This window comes from Leuresthes tenuis, unplaced genomic scaffold, assembly GCF_036924035.1.
Source record: "Leuresthes tenuis unplaced genomic scaffold, fLeuTen1.0.hap1 SCAF_17, whole genome shotgun sequence".
NCBI lineage: Eukaryota > Metazoa > Chordata > Actinopteri > Atheriniformes > Atherinopsidae > Leuresthes > Leuresthes tenuis.
In genome coordinates, this window is record NW_027325371.1 from 33221327 (window position 1) to 33241443 (window position 20117).

A 20117-nucleotide genomic window follows, 5' to 3' on the forward strand; every position below is an offset into this window, starting at 1 on the left:
GGCATTGCAACCAAATCCTTCTATGGCCCCGTCCAGACATTTCTCTCGAAAGTATCTCCAAAACAGATCGTTTACGATAAGATCCTTCAAGTCTAGCTTGCACCGAAGTGTCACCCCAAATACGAATAAAGTCTACAACTTCACTGTCCCTCCACTGACCGCCTGCTTCATTGCTGTCCTCCATGTTTGTTTTAATTTTGTTCCAGACTCCCGCTGAAGGTACCAGATGTGCTCGGGGCCCTGCGCCTGTTTGGGTTTACGTTTACCCCACTATTTACATTTTATGAATGAAGTATTTTTTGCCAATATGAGGTTATTTAATAGAAACTTTATTACAAACTACATTGCGTCCCATTTCATAAGAATCAGATGATCAGGTGAAGTCCCTTTCGAAAGATAATGCTGGATTTCTTTTTAAAGCCATCCATGTTTCCTACGAAGAGCCGCGAAAACGACTTCAATAGGTTGTTTTTTTTACCTCTTCAGTAAGTTGTCCGGACCAATCACATTCCCAATCACATTCCCTTACTTCATCGTGCCAACGTCCAGCCAATAGGCGCAGGGCCCCGAGCAGATCTGGTAACCCGGTCTGGTAACCCGAGCACATCTGGTACCTACACCGCCTGTGGTACACTTTATTTTCTCTTTTTCAAATAAGTTTATTTGTCATTTTTTCACAAAACAGTGCACATTTAATGACATTAAATGCGACCTGGCTGTTCAGACTGTGGTCGCATTAAAAAAAAAAAAAAATCAGATACGTATCCGATTCAGTACCACATTTAAAAGTGGCCTGATTCCGATTAGAAAATGTCAGATTCAATGTGACTTGCGCCAAAAGCAAATCGAATATAGGTCACTTATGAGCGAAAAAAATCAGATTCAGGTCACTTGCAGAAACAGAATCGTCCCGTCCTAGTGCAAAGAGTCTTTAGCAGTCATTTATGGGCTTATATTTGTCTAAAAAATAACTGCAAATACACAGACGGTGATCTACAAATATGCCTTGAGTTGCACATGTGTTTTGCTATCCACAAATACAAATTTCCTATTTTTAACTTGTGCATTGATTTTTACAAATATATGTGTATTTCTAAATGTATGATTTTCAAGCACCACACAGTAAGAGGGTTCCAGGTTCCAGGTTCAACTCCCAGCTGGGGCCCTTCTGTGTGAAGTTTACATGTTCTCCCCGTGTTTGTATCTATGGCTTGACTTAAGAACGACGAAGAAAGAAGATGCTGTAATTAAACCTGTACTTAAAAAACCTACTCTTGATTCAGAAGTGTTGGCTAATTATCGACCTATATCCAATCTTCCTTTTTTGTCTAAAATTCTTGAGAAAATAGTTGCAGCTCAACTTTGTGATCATTTACATAGAAATAATCTGTTTGAAGAGTTTCAGTCAGGATTCAGAGTGCATCATAGCACAGAAACAGCACTGGTGAAAGTTACCAATGATCTCCTCTTAGCCTCTGATAGCGGACTTGTTTCTGTGCTTGTCCTGTTGGATCTCAGTGCTGCATTTGATACGATCGATCACAGCATTCTGTTACAGAGACTTGAACATGTTATTGGGATTAAAGGAAATGCATTAGGCTGGTGTAAGTCATATTTATCTGATAGATTCCAGTTTGTTCTTGTAAATGAAGAATCTTCCTCACACACCAGAGTAAGTCATGGAGTTCCACAGGGTTCTGTGCTTGGACCGATTCTTTTTACTTTATAGATGCTTCCTTTAGGTAACCTTATTAGACAGCATGGCACACAATTCCATTGCTATGCTGGTGATACTCAGCTGTACTTATCTACGAAACTAGATGAAACCAACAGGTTGGTCAGACTACAAGCCTGTCTTAAAGACATAAAGACCTGGATGACTCAGAACTTTCTGCTTCTAAATTCAGACAAAACTGAAGTTGTTCTCTTTGGACCTGAGCGCTTCAGGGAGAAATTGTCTAGTTATATAGTTACTCTAGATGGCATTTCCTTGGCTTCTAGTTCTACAGTGAGGAACCTTGGAGTTATTTTTGACCAGAATTTATCATCTGACACTCATATAAAACTGGTTTCCAGGACTGCCTTCTTTCACCTTCGTAATATTGCCAAAATCAGGAACATCCTGTCTCAGGGTGATGCAGAGGAACTAGTTCATGCATCTGTTACTTCAAGACCTCCTCTACTTGTTGTTGTGTATCGACAACCTGGCCCTTATTCTGAGTTTCTGTCTGAATTCTCAGAGTTTTTATCACAGTTAGTGCTGAGTTCAGATAAAGGCATTGTAGTGGGTGACTTTAATATTCATGTAGATGTTGAAAATGACGGCCGAAATATTAACTTTAATTCTATATTAGACTCTATTGGATTTTCTCAAAGTGTTCACAGACCTACTCACTGCCTTAATCATACCCTTGACCTTGTGCTGACTTATGGCATTGAGAGTGAACAGTTAACAATGTTCCCTCATAACTCTGTCTTGTCTGACCATTTTCTGATAACTTCTGAATTTACATTACTTGACTATACAGCTTCTGAGAAGAATTTTACATATAGAAGGTGTTTATCAGAGAATGCTGTAAACAGATTTAAAGAGTTGATTTCATCATCCTTTTCTTCACTGCCATGTGCAGATATGACAGAGGACGGCTACCTAAATTTTACTCCAGTAGAACTTGACTCTCTTGTTGACAGCACTATAGTTTCAATGCGTACAACACTGGACAATGTTGCCCCTCTGAAAAGGAAGGTAATCAGTCAGAAGAGGTTGGCTCCTTGGTATAATTCACAGCTGCTTTAAAGCAGACTGCAAGAAAGCTGGAGAGACAGTGGCGTTCCTCTAATTTAGAAGAGTCTCTATTAATCCGGAAAGATAGTTTAATAAAAGCTAGAACAGCTTATTATTCATTATTGATAGAAGAGAATAAGAATAATCCCAGGTTTCTTTTCAGCGCTGTAGCCAGGCTGACAAAGAGCCCGAGCTCTGTTGAGCCATGTATTCCTTTAACTCTCAGCAGTGATGATTTCATGAGATTCTTTGTCAATAAAATTGTTTCTATCAAAGAGAAGATTAATGGAATCCTTCCCACTATTATCACTGATGTATCATCAAGTAGAGCAGCTTTAGAAGTATCTTTAGAACCTGAATTGTATTTAGACAGCTTCTGTCCAGTTGATCTCTCTGAGCTAACAACAGCAATAGTCTCTTCTAAACCATCAACTTGTATGTTAGACCCAATCCCAACCAGACTGTTCAAGGAGGTTTTCCCTTTAACTGACACTTCCATATTGGATTTGATCAATCGGTCTTTGTTGACAGGATATGTACCTCAGACTTTTAAGGTTGCTGTAATTAAACCTTTACTTAAAAAACCTACTCTTGATTCAGAAGTGTTGGCTAATTATCGACCTATATCCAATCTCCCTTTTTTGTCTAAAGTTCTTGAAAAAATAGTTGCAGCTCAACTTTGTGATCATTTACATAGAAATAATCTGTTTGAAGAGTTTCAGTCAGGATTCAGAGTGCATCATAGCACAGAAACAGCACTGGTGAAAGTTACCAATGATCTCCTCTTAGCCTCTGATAGCGGACTTGTTTCTGTGCTTGTCCTGTTGGATCTCAGTGCTGCATTTGATACGATCGATCACAGCATTCTGTTACAGAGACTTGAACATGTTATTGGGATTAAAGGAACTGCATTAGGCTGGTTTAAGTCATATTTATCTGATAGATTCCAGTTTGTTCTTGTAAATGAAGAATCTTCCTCACACACCAGAGTAGGTCATGGAGTTCCACAGGGTTCTGTGCTTGGACCAATTCTTTTTACTTTATACATGCTTCCATTAGGTAACATTATTAGACAGCATGGCATAAATTTCCATTGTTATGCTGATGATACTCAGCTGTACTTATCTATGAAACCAGATGAAACCAATAGGTTGGTCAGACTACAAGCCTGTCTTAAAGACATAAAGACCTGGATGACTCTGAACTGTCTGCTTTTAAATTCAGACAAAACTGAAGTTGTTCTCTTTGGACCTGAGCGCTTCAGGGAGAAATTGTCTAATTATATAGTTACTCTAGATGGCATTTCCTTGGCTTCTAGTTCTACAGTGAGGAACCTTGGAGTTATTTTTGACCAGAATTGATCATTTGACCAGCAAATAAAACAGGTTTCTAGGACTGCCCTCTTTCACCTTCGTAATATTGCTAAAATCAGGAACATCCTGTCTCAGGGTGATGCAGAGAAACTAGTTCATGCATTTGTTACTTCAAGACTGGACTACTGTAATTCCTTATTATTGGGCTGTCCCACATATTCTCTGAAAAGCCTCCAGCTGATCCAAAATGCTGCAGCCAGAGTTCTGATGAGAACTAACAGGAGAGATCATGTTTCTCCAGTTTTAGCTTCTCTTCATTGGCTCCCTGTTAAATTCAGAATAGAATTTAAGATTCTTCTCCTCACATATAAAGTTCTTAATGACCGAGCTCCATCATATCTTAAAGATCTCATTGTAAGATATTTTCCTAACAGAGCACTTTGCTCCCAAACTGCAGGTTTACTTGTTGTTCCCAGAGTTTCTAAAAGTAGAATGGGAGGTAGAGCCTTCAGTTATCAGGCCCCTCTCTTGTGGAATAAGCTGCCAGTAAATGTCCGGGAAGCAGACACCCTTTCCACTTTTAAGATTAGGCTTAAAACTTTCCTTTTTGATAAAGCTTATAGTTAGGGATGGCTCAGGTAATCCTGAAACATCCCATAGTTCTGCTGCTATAGGCTTAGACTGCTGGGGGGCCTCATCTGTCACACCTTTCCTCACTTTGCTCTCTTTTCCCCCTGTTTAATTTCTCAAATGATATTATGTACATGTGACATTATTGTGGTTATTAACTTGTGTTTCCCTGTTCCAACAGGTATCCTTTGAATGGTGTCATGGTCTTTTTCCCCCCTCTTTTCCCTCTTTTCTGTCTTCTCAAACCCCAGCTGGTCGAGGCGGATGGCCACCCTTCCTGGTTCTGGTTCTGCCAGAGGTTTCTTCCTGGTTCTGGTTCTGCCAGAGGTTTCTTCCTGTTAAAGGGAGTCGTTCCTTTCCACAGTCCCTCAGGCTCAGGACGGGAGATTGGACTGAAGACAAGTTTCGGTGCAATCTGTTGGTTTCCTTAGCTAGGATATTGTTTTTTAATTGGCAATTGGATTCTTTTGAAATTAATTAATTGGATTTCATTGGATTATGATTACAATGAATTGAACTCCAATTGGCTTGAATTAGACTATATTATTTAAGTGCCTTGAGAAGACAATTGTTGTAATTTGGCGCTACAAAAATAAAACTGAACTGAATTTAATTGAATTGATTAGCAGTAACCATAGTAACGACATGGACGTGTCAGTTGGATGTGATAACATTTTTTGATGGTGTTTGTTGCTAGTCTGTAGTTTTAAAGTTTTATTTTTATTTCAGCCACCTTTGTGTTGTTTTCATAGTCTTTGAGGTGCAGCAAGCGGGTGTGAAAGAGTCTGCAGGGGGTCCAGGTGTCTGTGTGTGTTTTAGTCTGTAGGGGGACAGGGGGGTGGGGAATGTGAGTACAGAGGGTCCAGGAAGACAGCAAAAAACTAACTAAAAACATAAATAGATAGAAAAAAGCCAAGAGTTCCGAGCCCCTGCGTGTGTACGTGCCGCCATCTTCAAAACCTGACTATATATTATTTATATAGTCTTACAATAATTCATGTGTATTATACACATAATGAGTAGCATATACCCAGGGTTTCAACGGGTGGCAACACCCATTCCGACATCCCACCATTCCGACATGCAAACGTCCCACCATTCCGACAAGGCTTTCCCTATAAGGAAATGTGCGTTACTCAACAGGTGAGTCCCTTCTTTCTGTTCATGCAATTTAAATGTTTAACACATGTTTACAGGTAAGCGTTATTAAAAACACAAAGTCTGGGCAACTGGAGGAGTAGAAACAGACCGCGGTGGTTTTCAATCACACACTCCAATGCCACTTGTTTCATCCATCCATCTATTTTCTATACCGTCAATCCGTTAATCGGGTAGCGGGTGGGCTGGAGCCTATGCCACTTGTTTCAACTTCCGAAAATTTAATCCAGGAAAAAAAGGCTTACAAACATGGACCGAAACGGCTCCATAACACGCACAAGAATCCAAAAGAAACGAAAGTTAACTAAAAGAAAGCAAATAAACAGCATGAAGTGGTCAAAATTGGTTTTACGCATGCCTATGTGCGTCTGGCACATGCGTCTTCGGGCTCTCCCACGTTGGTTTGTAGATGAAAGCTATATGTTCAGCTGTAATGTCATGTAAAAACAATCTCTACATGACATTTACTCCCAGGTGTGACCAGTTAGGTCCTTAAGATATCAACAGGCTGTAGAAAGCCTTGCGCAACGGCTGTGTGTTTGTGCCAAATGCGCAAAGCCCATCCGCGCTTCCCAAAATTGGAGCGAGTACTCATAAATCACGTGAAAAACGTTTTTACTGCATTTTGTTGTGTTGTATACGTTCTATGCTGTTATTTCTCTCCTCTCCTATTGGCAAGGCAAGACAGAGTGCTCGCAACTGTGTCCTGTGCAGTAGCCGTGATATCTGTAATTGTAATCTGTGGAGAGCTCCGCTCCAGCTGGCTGCTGTGACAGCTCACTGACACTGTATTTCTGCTTAATCAGTTTCAGTCTCGCCAGAGTTACATTAATATATGTATTTTTATATTTAAAACTTCAGGGGTTTTTGATAATAGATTATTAAAGTTTGTTTGCGAGGCTGTGGCCTCTGCATGTGCAGAGCTTGTGCGCCAAACTTTAGGGCGTATTTGCGCCGGCGCCTTCATTAGTGCAAAATGTTTTGGGTAAAACATAGGCTATTAAAAGGAACTGTCGGAATGGCGGTATGTTAAAAAAAAAAAAAAAAAAACATACCGCCATTCCGACCATAGGAGGAAAAAAGTGTCGGAATGACGAGACGTTTGATAAAATATGAAGTGTCGCCATTCCGACAATTGGAGGCCCGTGTCGGCATGGCAGCATGTAACCGGTTTCAACATGATCTTTGAGATGAGTATGTACGCCTTTAATCTCCATACCAGACGCTGGGGCAGCTGTCAAACTCAATGGGAAGATTATTGACAAAACCTAATCATCACAAGTAGCTTAACACTAACTATAATCTAAGTATAACCCGACTCTAAAACTAGATCTTCACCTTGAAAAAAATAACATTGTACCTATTGACACCACAATTTTCCTCTAAATACAAATATATGGTTCCATTTTTCATCTTATTATATCAAAACATGAGAACTTCAAGAATATAAGAAAGATTACTTTTATTTTCGTTGAAAAAATAGCCTTTTAGAGAAATTTACTTTGAGGTGGTAGCACCGTAAACTGCAAGCTTACCATTACAGATGTATAAAGGATCAGTATTACACACCCTGCTTCCGTAGGTGGCGCTACATATTTTTTAGTTTAATTTCGAAACTACTCAAGAGGAAGAGGAGGAGCCAGCCTTCTGCTTTGCTTTTACAATCAGGTTACAAAACAACAGTTGTGGTTCAAAGACTCTTCAAACCGCGAGGACTTGAACTTGCATTACGTAGAGGCCAATGGGGCTTGATAAGTTCTGTAGCCTCGACAGTTCTGATCCTTTTTGGGTGAGTATTTTTCTCCACGACCTCAGCAGCTCACCTTTACCTTAAGCGTCTTACAGTTGTCGTTGCGACCGGCACATGCTAGTGGACGTGAGTTAGCCTCGGTAAGTCAGTGTTTCCTGTCGCTGTCGGAGCACTCCTGGACTCCCCTTCATAACCGACTTCAACCACTTCTCGATTGTTAATGTCCAGCGCGCAGTGTTACGATGTTGCAGTACTTCGCACGCACAGCATCATCGTGTATCAGATTCTATATCTAATTCAGTGGTAGTTCAATAAGTCCAGTATGATGTTATGTCTGTAACCCCGCGATGTTGGCAGCATTACATAAATCACACCAGTCTTACAAGCACTTTGGAATTAGTTTTGATAGTCAATAAAGTTCTCCTTTATTAATACGAATACCTGTGAAAAAATAAAGTTTTTTTTTCTGGGATGGAGGCTCACATATGGGTCTATAAACTGCTAAAGTTGGATTTATCTGTGTTAATGGGCACCAATTGCTTCATTAGAATTCACAACATAAAGTAGACTTGAGTAGTTCCCACATTTCACCCATTACAAATCAAAGTGCCTGTGTCTAAACTCTAGATTAACTCCTGGTTAGTTGGGATGAGCTTGAACCTCGAAAGGAAAAAAAGAGGACACCTCCTATTGGTCTTTTTTTTTTTTTGTATGTTCTTCCATTGCCTTGATGTTCATTTTATGATACAAATCCATGTTAAAAGCTTAGATAAGCATGGTAAAGAATTTATTGTTGTGTAACAGTGTGTTGGTGTTCCTCTGCACCTAATGGCAAAAGGACATCATTACAGCCTTAAAGGGGAACTTTGCAGCAAACTGAAGTGTTACTTGACTGACCTAATCTTATTTTATTTTTTAAAGGGTTTTATTGTACATGGAATTACACATTGCATTGATCTCAGGGTGCACCAAGGAAATTTTGAGCTATTGCGCGGTAACTCATGCCATTTCTTGTGCTGCTATAGTAACAATTTTACTTTTTTTTTTTTTTTTTTTTACCTCCTCCAGGATTGGAACCATACATGGCATACTTCTAATCCAGACTTCACCCAGTGTTTTCAAAACACTGTCCTGGTTTGGGTACCATGCCTCTACCTCTGGATTATTGCTCCCATCTACCTCATCTACCTCTGCAGCCATGACCGTGGCTACATATGTATGAATCACTTCAACAAAGCTAAAACTGTGAGTAATTTGATCATTTTTAGAATTCTTTCTAATTGTGCCTGTTGTTTCTTATTCTGTTCATTCTTCTCTCTCAGTAATATAATAGTCTCAAGCACTGCTGCGTCTTTTATATGGGATGTTACCATGTAGGATATTGAAGTTAAAGTTGCAAATAAATTGTTCATATGATGTGCTGTCCAACATTATCAAAAGTGTTTATAGTTTTTATGATTGGTTACATAAAATAAATGAAGTAAATGTGAATTGTTTTTCTAGTCCATGCAGCACAGATCACTGTGGGTTCCCTGCCACAGTTTCTCTGGTGTTTAACCAGTCCAACTAAAATGTTGTGACGGTCTTGTTTCAAAATCCAGGGCCAGTGCAGCGTTTAGACTGCTCAATTCAAGTGAGATAAAAAAATTTTATGTGCACTTGAAGCAGCAGTGGAAGCAGATGAGCACTTCTTTCATTTTCCTGTTTAATATTTTTACTTGGTCAGCTGGTTTCTTCTTTTTTTAACTAGACTAATATAACAATAATTTATTCTTTAATTCTAGTAATTGTTTTCTGTTTAGTTGATTTACGTTTTTTGTAATTTCCTAATAGATAATAACCAGAATTTCCAATAACTTTTAAACTTCTTGATTAAAATCATAATCATGATTATTTTTGGTCAATATTGTTTTCATGATAATTATTGCAGTTACCAATTAGGCAGCGACTGTCAAAGCAACATTGAGTTATTGTCTTTTTAAAGTAAAGTCAATTAGATTTAGAAAACCATATTCTGCTTGCCTTCTTAGTGTCTCTTCAAAGAAAGTTTATAGGAGTGCTTAATATAGCTGTATTGTAAAGTTCTTGGTTTATTTAGTAGAATTCCTAAAAAAGCTCAGAGAAGCTGTTATTGTCTCACAGGCCATTGGCTTTCTGTTGTGGATCATCTGCTGGTCAGATGTGTTCTATTCTTTCTGGGAAAGGAGTCATGGCAGTAGTGTCATAGCACCCATCCACCTCATAAGTCCAACCTTACTGGGCCTCACTATGGTAAGTATCTTTTCTATGTCTAGCACCTCGCTATGGAGCAAAGCTTACATTTAGTTTATTCAAATACTTTTTTTTTTCCAAGACTAATGTCCTTTAGCTACCTTTAAGTTTGTCATAGTGCATTTTCCTGACATTGTTGTTTTAATGTAATTTACTGGAAATTGACTACTTGCCAAAAGTTTGCTATAGCTTTGATCTTTGATGTGTAGTTTTAAGATTGTTTACCGTACATTTTTCAGTTTTAACAAAATGCAGCAGCAAAGCTTTTAACCAAAAGAAGAGCAAATGTGACTCCAGTTTTATCATCTCTCCCCTGTCTGCCAGTTAATATTAGAATTAAACTTTATATGGTCTTGAAAAATATAGTGCGTTTCTTTAAATGATGTGTTTTGCAGCTGCTGGCCACCCTGTTAATCCAGTATGAACGAATGAAAGGTGTTCAGTCATCTGGAGTTATGCTGATCTACTGGCTGCTGGCACTGCTGTGCGCCACAGTCACCTTCAGGTCAAAGATCATCCAAGCCCTGGATCAGGTCAGTCCTATATTAGCAGGACTGAGTTCAATCTAGATGATTAAAGTTAATAATAAACCTCTAGTTATCTGACTTTTGTTATTACCTGAAAGCACAGCTTCCATTAGAATAAACATTATATCAGCTATACCACAAACAAAGTAGTATCTAACTTTACTCCAGCAATTTAAATGGGTTAAAAACTTACTGTTGTTGTTTTTTTTTGTTAGCCAGTTACAGTGTCTGTGTGGAGGTACACCACCTTCTATATCTACTATACTCTGCTTCTGACTGCTCTGTTCCTGTCCTGCCTTACTGACCAGCCACCACTCTTCTCTCAGGCCGTAAAAGACTTGGTGAGAGATTTTTACGTGTTTATAACAGTTACATAAGATGAACTACAGAGCTTTACAATGATAAACTGCCAATTCACAGTTGGATGTTGCAGAAAGTCTCATAATAATCCCTTCCAGTTCACATTCTGTGAGCACAAGTGTGGTCAGGTATACGTTACACTGTGTAACTTTTACTGATCATTATTTCAGGAGCAAAAAATCTTTTAGATCTAACCATATTTTTGTGCACAGAATCCCTGCCCCGAGGGGGGAGCTTCTTTCCTCTCCAGAATAACCTTCTGGTGGATCACCAGGTAAGCACGCATTCGTTATCCCAGTGATGAAAGTGTGGTGTTTAGACTCCAGTGCTATTTCTCCAGTTGTTTCCAGTTTATCAGAGATGTAAAGAAATGCACAAAATGGACATGTGCTATTTTAGATATTATAGAAAAAAAATGTCATCAATGAAAAGATTGTAACTTTGGGAGCATGAGTTTTGGTTAGTTTTACTCAGACTGCTGAAGTTGCATATTGACTAATTGACTATTAACGGGCGGCCATGGCCCAGTGTTTCGAGTTGGTCGTCCAATAAGCGGAAGGTCGGCAGTTTGATTCCCACTCTTAAAATAGAACTTAAAACTTAGACTAGATTTTGCCCTTCAGCAAGGCACCCTTACCCCCATGCTCCCCGGGCGCAGCGCTGGGCTGCCAGTGAGTGGCATCTGTCTCCACAGTGTGTTCATCAGGTGCAAACTAAGGATGTAACAGTTACCAGTATTACGTTAAAGCGCAGTGAAAATTTACGTTTAAATTAATCTCATTATTGCGGTGGATTATCAGCATATGTAATAACAGCCTCATCCAAGTCTCCCAAGCTTCGAGCAGTATTTATCCTCCTAGAATGCGACAACGTTTTCATTTTGAGACACTTAGCAGCTACCAGCTGTGTTAGCAGCTGTGTTGCTAAGTGTCTCCAAATGAAACGGGACCGAAGACAGCCAGTCTGCTGTCAGCTCCAATGAGCGGAGCGACACAATATAAAGCGGTGTAAAATAATGTGCGTTAACAATAGGAAGAACATACATATTTATGATAGCGAGTTAGAAACTTGAGTTGATATTGACGGCGACTTATGCTGTACTTAAAATAATTAAATTTATATAATAATATAGAAAAAGCTGCTCCTGCGAAACAGCAGTGAGAATGCTCATGAGCTGAATGTGATTAGTTTACCATGCTTAAAAAGCTGAAACTAGTGAAAATTTAGCAGAAATCAAGTGAGTAATAGCAGGGGAGTGGAAGAGTGATGTCATCGCAGTGATAGGAATGTTTGTGAGCAGCTGCAGCTTAACGAGTTCCCTCCCAGTATAACCAGCAGAAATGGCTTTTTTGGAAACTTTGACCTCCTGTGAGAAAACTGTAAGAACGAGGAAAATTATTTGAAGACCGTAAGAACCAGAAGGGTTAGAGGAACACGGCAATGTAGTTTTTGCTGCACCTGTTTTGGTTTTGGTTTTGGTTTTGGTTTTCATTGCAATGACAGCATTAATCGGAACCATCAGAACCATTACAGCCACTCCTGCCAGCACAGACGGACCTAAATTCTGCACAGCAGCAGGTAAAAACCATAATGCAAAAAGGAAGCAGTTTCCCTGAGATCACTTTTAGCATAGGGTTAAACCAAATGAACCACCATGACCTCAAGAATGCACATTTTCTAAAGATCTTTCAGTTCTTTGGCTCATATTTTTGCATTTTACTGCTGATCACTCAAACTTAAATATATTTTGCTCTATTACCACTCACATCAAGCATTTCACACTCGTTAGCTGTCATCAATCAAAAAGGGGTACATGCAACAGAAGTATGCACCAAACAATAAGTACTAAGTACTATCAAGTACTAAAACTACAATTTACAGTTTTCTGTAATATCACCTGCCAGAGGAAGTAGAGAGCCAGCACCACTTGCAGGGGGGCAGACCAAATCATGTTAATGTAGGTGATTAGGTCCATGAAACGCTGAGCATCCACTGACATCAGGTTGACAATCTCTCCCACAGTGGAGGTGCGGCGTGCTGAGCTACTTATGACCAGGGCCTAAAAGAGCAGATCCAGGGAGGGAAATGTTCCTATAAAAGGTTCAAATCTAACTGTAGACTCTCATTCAAAGCATATGCATATCTGATAAGTGCAATAATAACCTCCAAGTATTATTAGTAATGTCTTTTTGGCTAAGTCTAGCCACTAACAACCTCTTACAGAGTTAAGTACAGTATCTAGTTTAAAAAAAGACTTCTTTTACTACTGTTTTTTTCTGTGCTTTTAATTCATTACTTTATTTCCATATCTTTATCACAAGTAATCAAGATTTTAAAATAACTTTGAAGCCTCATTTAGCTTTTGCCTGTACCTTCCTATAGACTGCTCCAATGATGGCGGTGCGTAGACGCATTCCAGAAACAAAGCAGACATGAAAGTACCTCTGAAGAATCAGAGACTGCACGCAGGTACATAGGAACAGCAGGGCAGTGTAAAAGTAGCCCTGCCAGGACGGAGCGCTGGAGTCGTTGACAAATCGGATAAGCAGTCTACGTGGAATTAAATGGGGAAAAAAAGCAACATTATGAACATATTTGCTCAGTCAACCACAAATGCTGCTGCATCTACATGTGGCCAAGAAACTTGCACTTATTATTACAATCTTAGAATTAATGTCATAGGCCTTTGTAATATGTGCTATTTGCAAATCAAGTTTATGGCTGAATTCCACTATTGCATCCACCCTATTATCTATCGCCTACGTCATGCGTTAACTATTGATGACCTGAATATAAAAACTGGTCATGTGACATGAACATACATTACAGATTAATGAAGAGCACCTGAACAAATCATTTAACAAATGAAACGTGCACATCATATTGTTGGAGAAACGGACTGCTATAAATCAGAAATAGCTGTGTCCTGATTTATCTACAAAAATAAGTTGAGTAAAGACTTTATTTGTCATGAAATACATGAAATTTGTCCTCCGCATTTAACCCATTCAGTTCAGCACCTGTTGAACACACACATGGCACAGGGCCACACACTCATGGAGACAGATGCCATACACTGGAGCAGTGGGCAGCCAATTAAAGCGCCCAGGTAGCATGAGGGTACGGTGCTCAAGGCTTGCTCAGCCGTGACAAGGAGGTGAACTGACAGTTGGAGGTGTGGCAATCTTTGAGCGGTCAGAGTGAAGGTGAGAGATGGAACCACCAACCTTCAGGTTATTGGACGACCACACTCACCACTGAGCCACTAAGCTACAGCACAGTTTTTTTTTTTCCCCCACAGTCTCTGAGCCAAATGAAGGACAGAAAATAGCTTAAACGGGTTTATACTGCCGATTATGATTATAAATCAAATGTCTCCAATTACTTACAGCCACACTGTTAATGTAGTGCAATTTAATCTTCACGAGCAGGACACTAAACGTTCAATTAAGCTTGGAAATTCCAAAAATTTAAATTTTCCGCTCCTGTCATCCACTACCACAATATTTTACACATCACAGATGCACCACCTTACTTTCACATTCATGTCTGAATAATGCAGTCAGGGAAATTAAAACACAAACTGACTTACAGTGCCCATAACATTTTTTAGCAGAAATCAAGTGAGTAATAGTTAAAATGTCTGCAGTGTGATATGTAGCAGGGGAGTGGAAGAGTGATGTCATCACAGTGATAGGAATGTTTGTGAGCAGCTGCAGCTTAACGAGTTCCCTCCCAGTATCAGCAGAAATGGCTTTTTTGGATATTATGACCTCCTGTGAGAAAACTGTAAGAACGAGGAAAATTATTTGAACACCGTAAGAACCAGAAGGGTTAGAGGAACACGGCAATGTAGTTTTTATTTCCATTGGAGTTAGTGAGAGAATTTGAAAGGTTTCTCTCACTTTAAGGCCCATTGCTGAAAATCTGTAAATGTGAGCTATTTAGTAGTTACATCAGCTGAAATAATGCTGAATCAGCATTCTCACAATAACAATAGTGGAATGATTTGAACCTATTGGAAAAACAGAAGATTTGATGAAAGGGCCAAAAAAATGTAAAGTTTTTTTTTCATGATTTTGAAACGGTCATATTTCAAAATTAACTTAATATTTGAAAAAGCTGACCCATTCGGTAATAGCTGAATGTCTTGAGAGCCGTTTAAACTTTGAATGGTGTCTCTAGCTCAAAGTATGTAGCAGTAGTTAGGTTGTTAAGAGGAGAAAGAGTTGAAATTTGCCTTAAATGTGCCTAAAATTTCAATTAAATTTTGAATAGTTTAAAAAGTGTAAAATTTAGAAACACCAAAAGTGAAAGCCTTAATCTCCTGAAAGAGATGAATGTTTTGAGACCAAAATAGTTGAAATCGGTGTAAGTATGCAGAAGTAGTTTGTTTGAAAAGCGGAGAAACAGCTGAAATTTCAGTAGAATTTTAATAAAATGTTGAATATTTTAAAAAGTATAAAAGTTAGAAACACCAAAAGTCAAAGCTGGAATCACCTGAAAGAGTTTAACATTTTGAGACCAAAATAGTTAAAATCAGTGTATTATTATTATGTATGAATAAAATATGTAAACAAATTTTGTTTACAAATTACAAAATAAAATCTATTTCTGTGCCAGCTGTTTGCCCCTTAAATGTGAAAGTTTAATTTTGATAAGATTTTGGATTCAAATGTTTTAGTATGATAAGAGATAGATTTCAAGAAATTATTTCAATGTATGAAATGTGTTTTTGAACATTTGTACAGCAATCAAGAATACCACTATTATGTTAACCGGGATAATTTGGTCACTATAATCAATATTGAATTTTCCATATAGTTACATCCCTAGTGCCAACGTGGATGTTTCCAGGAGTAATTTTGTGTTAATATTCATGTGTACATGACAATACAGTAATCTTAATCTTAGGAAAGATGTTTTAATGGATGTTTACAACAAGCACAGCCAGTTTTCTCTCTCTCTCTCCCTCTATATGTATATATATCTTTATTAATACTATGTCATCTATTGAAAATGACAGTAACAAATCAGATGATGTACCTGAACAGATGACAGTACGCTGGAAAACCTATTTCCTGGAAACTTATTTATACCCTATATTGAAAGATGATAAAACAGTTACATAGTGTAAACAAGCAGATCATCCACACACACTCATTCAGGGTTAGACATTACATGATTTCATCAAGTGCAACAGAGAAATCTTAGGCAGGAAAAAGAGAACAGGAATGATGACGGTTTATTATAGTGTATCTAATATAACAGAGAAGCACAGTGAATGACAACCCTCCTGTTTTGCTTATGTCTCAGACTGCACCTCGTAATTTCTTGTATTTTATGATTGGTCTCGTATTTATTAGGATGATGGTTATTGGATACAAGCGCCCACTTGAGGAGAAGGACTTGTGGTCTTTGAACCCAGACGATCGCTCCCACAGAGTTGTGCCTCAGCTGGTGTGCCGTTGGAATGCGGAGTGCCAAAAGGTCAAGAGGTCAGATGAAAAAAAGAGGTCGGAAAAATGTTGTTCAGAGTAACTGTAAATGTTCACATTTACAAAACAGAGTTTGTCTGGTAAAACTGCTGCTGCTGAATATCCACAATTATATAGACGATGGTGACTAAGTGTCCGATACAGATCATTTTCACAAAAAACTGGACTGTACTATAGGTTTACCTTTCAGGAAATAACAGACAAATCATTTCTGATTCCTCTCCATGTAAATGTTTTTTGCATAAAGTATTTGATTGAAGCAGTTCCATTTTCTCTTCCCAGGACTGACCAGAAAACAATGTATACTCCCAAGAGTCCCCCCCATAGTGACACCAAAGAGAGTCGAGCTGTCGAAGAGGCTGAAATCTTGATTGAGAAATCCCCTAGGAAAACAAAAGAGCCCTCCTTATTTTTGGCACTGTGCCTGACTTTTGGGCCCTACTTTCTCATCTCCTGTCTCTATAAGGCCATCCAGGACATCCTCATGTTTGTTGGGCCTGAGATTCTCCGGTGAGAAATTTTGATTATCAAGATGTTGATATGCTTGGAGTTAAACTAACAGATCAGTGTAATCTGGCTTCATAGCTAAATACAATTCAGTCTGTAAAGCAATTGAAATGTATCCTGTGTTGCCTAATCTTACTGAACTCCATGGCTCACACTGTTGTGTGTTTAAGAGTTATAATTTACTGAAACATACTAGTATCTCATACCAATTACATGTTCAGGGCACTGTAATACAATTAGATCAATGTTTCAAATGACCCACTGAGAACTAACAGGATATGAATAGACAAGTCATGTCTGAGGCCAATGATAGTTTTCTGGCAACATTAACCAGTGCTGTTTCAGTGATATGTTCTCTAAATCTTGACTGACACTGTACAACACCTTTTTTCAGTAGATTGGATATAAAAAAGTAGCTTGGATATAGGTCAATATTTGGCAAAATACATATCACTTCCAGTCTCAAAGTGTTATTTGGGGGTGGCGACGATCTGACTGGAATGAGATCCAAAATAAGTTATGATGGTTTTGATGTAGTTATTGGCTTAGAGAGATCAACAGAACAGAAACAATAAGGGTTCTTACAGGTGCTGGAAATTCTTAAAAAGTGCTTACGTTTGAGTGTGGTGTTTGCAAGGTTTAAACAGTGGTTGAATTTTGGATCTAGTGTTCAAACTAATTTAACAGCTTTTGTAATAAATTGCTGTCTGTCGTAATACTTTTCTAGTTAAATGAAGAAAGGAAGACCTTGATTGTTTTACCTCAGATAGCGCAGCTATATCCATGTGAACAACCAAGAGTGTAGACGCAGCATGTCAGTGGAGGTAGCAACAGGCATTACCTCTCTGCTTTTCCCTGACTTTTGTGCACTTTTGTTAATTGCAGTGTATTTTCTATTCATGGAGATTAAGGGCACGTGCACCAACTTAAGATTTTTGTTGTTTGATTTCCAAAGAACATTAATTGATTCTCTAGTGTTGTCAAGGCAGTGTGTTTGAGATTTAAAGATGAAAAATAGGCAGATAATTTGGCAATTTTTGTTTTGTTTTTTAAGCGTTTAAGGGCACTTATGTAATTTCAAGTTGATTTGATTTGTATAAATTTCATTAAAAGATCTTAAAGTGATAAACTCCCTTTCTCAACTAATGTCCTCAGGTCTCCCATTTTCAATAAAGAAATCTTCGGAATGTAATATGATCATAACGGCTTTAGAAGTTATATAGGATGCCAAGGATACTTTATATGATGTTTCCCATTCATTTTCTCCCCGATCTAGAGTCCATTGTGTAGTGTTAATACTGTGGGCAGGAAAGATCTGAGGTTTTGTTCTTTGCTGCCGCAGACTTAATGAAGGCTCTGACTTATTACATTTTGTTGTTTGTCTAGAGGATTTTCAGTGTTGTTCATAATGTGCAACAGTCGTCTTTGCATAATCAGCCCAGGGAATCCAGATAGTCTACAATACAAGGCCAGCGTCTTGATCAGTTTGTTTAGTTTATTTAAGGTTAATTGCTCTCATGCTGTTACCCAAACAAATGGGCCCGACCGACTGAAAGAAGATGTGCAACATCTTGTTACAAACATTGAAGGACCAAAGATTCCTCAAGAATTAGTTTGGACTGTCCCTTCTTTGAAACAGTGTTGTACTTCCCGTCCAGTCTGTTGACAATGTGAATATTCAGGTATTTGTAGTCCCCCACCACCTCTTATACCAGGATGAAAAATAGTGGATGATTTGTGGATTTTATGAGAACCAAGACTAAGCCACACATCCCCTTTGTGACTTTGTCTCCAACTTTATTGGCCACATCACTCTTCCACTCCCTGCTACATATCACACTGCAGACATTTTAACTATTACTCACTTGATTTCTGCTAAAAAATGTTATGGGCACTGTAAGTCAGTTTGTGTTTTAATTTCCCTGACTGCATTATTCAGACATGAATGTGAAAGTAAGGTGGTGCATCTGTGATGTGTAAAATATTGTGGTAGTGGATGACAGGAGCGGAAAATTTAAATTTTTGGAATTTCCAAGCTTAATTGAACGTTTAGTGTCCTGCTCGTGAAGATTAAATTGCACTACATTAACAGTGTGGCTGTAAGTAATTGGAGACATTTGATTTATAATCATAATCGGCAGTATAAACCCGTTTAAGCTATTTTCTGTCCTTCATTTGGCTCAGAGACTGTGGGGGAAAAAAAAAAAGACTGTGCTGTAGCTTAGTGGCTCAGTGGTGAGTGTGGTCGTCCAATAACCTGAAGGTTGGTGGTTCCATCTCTCACCTTCACTCTGACCGCTCAAAGATTGCCACACCTCCAACTGTCAGTTCACCTCCTTGTCACGGCTGAGCAAGCCTTGAGCACCGTACCCTCATGCTACCTGGGCGCTTTAATTGGCTGCCCACTGCTCCAGTGTATGGCATCTGTCTCCATGAGTGTGTGGCCCTGTGCCATGTGTGTGTTCAACAGGTGCTGAACTGAATGGGTTAAATGCGGAGGACAAATTTCATGTATTTCATGACAAATAAAGTCTTTACTCAACTTATTTTTGTAGATAAATCAGGACACAGCTATTTCTGATTTATAGCAGTCCGTTTCTCCAACAATATGATGTGCACGTTTCATTTGTTAAATGATTTGTTCAGGTGCTCTTCATTAATCTGTAATGTATGTTCATGTCACATGACCAGTTTTTATATTCAGGTCATCAATAGTTAACGCATGACGTAGGCGATAGATAATAGGGTGGATGCAATAGTGGAATTCAGCCATAAACTTGATTTGCAAATAGCACATATTACAAAGGCCTATGACATTAATTCTAAGATTGTAATAATAAGTGCAAGTTTCTTGGCCACATGTAGATGCAGCAGCATTTGTGGTTGACTGAGCAAATATGTTCATAATGTTGCTTTTTTTCCCCATTTAATTCCACGTAGACTGCTTATCCGATTTGTCAACGACTCCAGCGCTCCGTCCTGGCAGGGCTACTTTTACACTGCCCTGCTGTTCCTATGTACCTGCGTGCAGTCTCTGATTCTTCAGAGGTACTTTCATGTCTGCTTTGTTTCTGGAATGCGTCTACGCACCGCCATCATTGGAGCAGTCTATAGGAAGGTACAGGCAAAAGCTAAATGAGGCTTCAAAGTTATTTTAAAATCTTGATTACTTGTGATAAAGATATGGAAATAAAGTAATGAATTAAAAGCACAGAAAAAAACAGTAGTAAAAGAAGTCTTTTTTTAAACTAGATACTGTACTTAACTCTGTAAGAGGTTGTTAGTGGCTAGACTTAGCCAAAAAGACATTACTAATAA

At 38.6% G+C, this 20117-nt stretch overlaps 2 protein-coding genes across 3 annotated transcripts in view; one reads left to right on the forward strand and one right to left on the reverse strand.

Annotated features, from left to right (window-relative positions):
- Positions 1-7459: 7459 nt before the first annotated feature.
- The window catches only part of abcc1 (ATP binding cassette subfamily C member 1 (ABCC1 blood group)), a 51747-nt gene continuing 39089 nt past the window's right edge, over positions 7460-20117 (forward strand). Inside the window, exons 1-9 of one of the 2 annotated variants that reach the window (XM_072369692.1) lie at positions 7460-7675; positions 8705-8881; positions 9779-9907; positions 10303-10440; positions 10650-10775; positions 11007-11068; positions 16161-16310; positions 16575-16802; positions 19740-19917. In XM_072369692.1, the coding sequence (XP_072225793.1) occupies positions 7628-7675; positions 8705-8881; positions 9779-9907; positions 10303-10440; positions 10650-10775; positions 11007-11068; positions 16161-16310; positions 16575-16802; positions 19740-19917 (1236 nt within the window). In that variant the 5' untranslated portion in view covers positions 7460-7627. The remainder of the gene's footprint in view (positions 7676-8704; positions 8882-9778; positions 9908-10302; positions 10441-10649; positions 10776-11006; positions 11069-16160; positions 16311-16574; positions 16803-19739; positions 19918-20117) is intronic. The other variant, XM_072369693.1, reaches the window with a different exon arrangement.
- LOC140273116 (multidrug resistance-associated protein 1-like) lies at positions 11400-13362 on the reverse strand. The gene is made up of 5 exons (XM_072368633.1): positions 13167-13362; positions 12692-12853; positions 12253-12358; positions 12107-12171; positions 11400-11507 (listed from the first exon to the last, which is right to left on the reverse strand). Exons 1-5 carry the CDS (start codon positions 13206-13208, stop codon positions 11400-11402), a joined length of 483 nt encoding a protein of 160 aa, XP_072224734.1. The 5' UTR covers positions 13209-13362.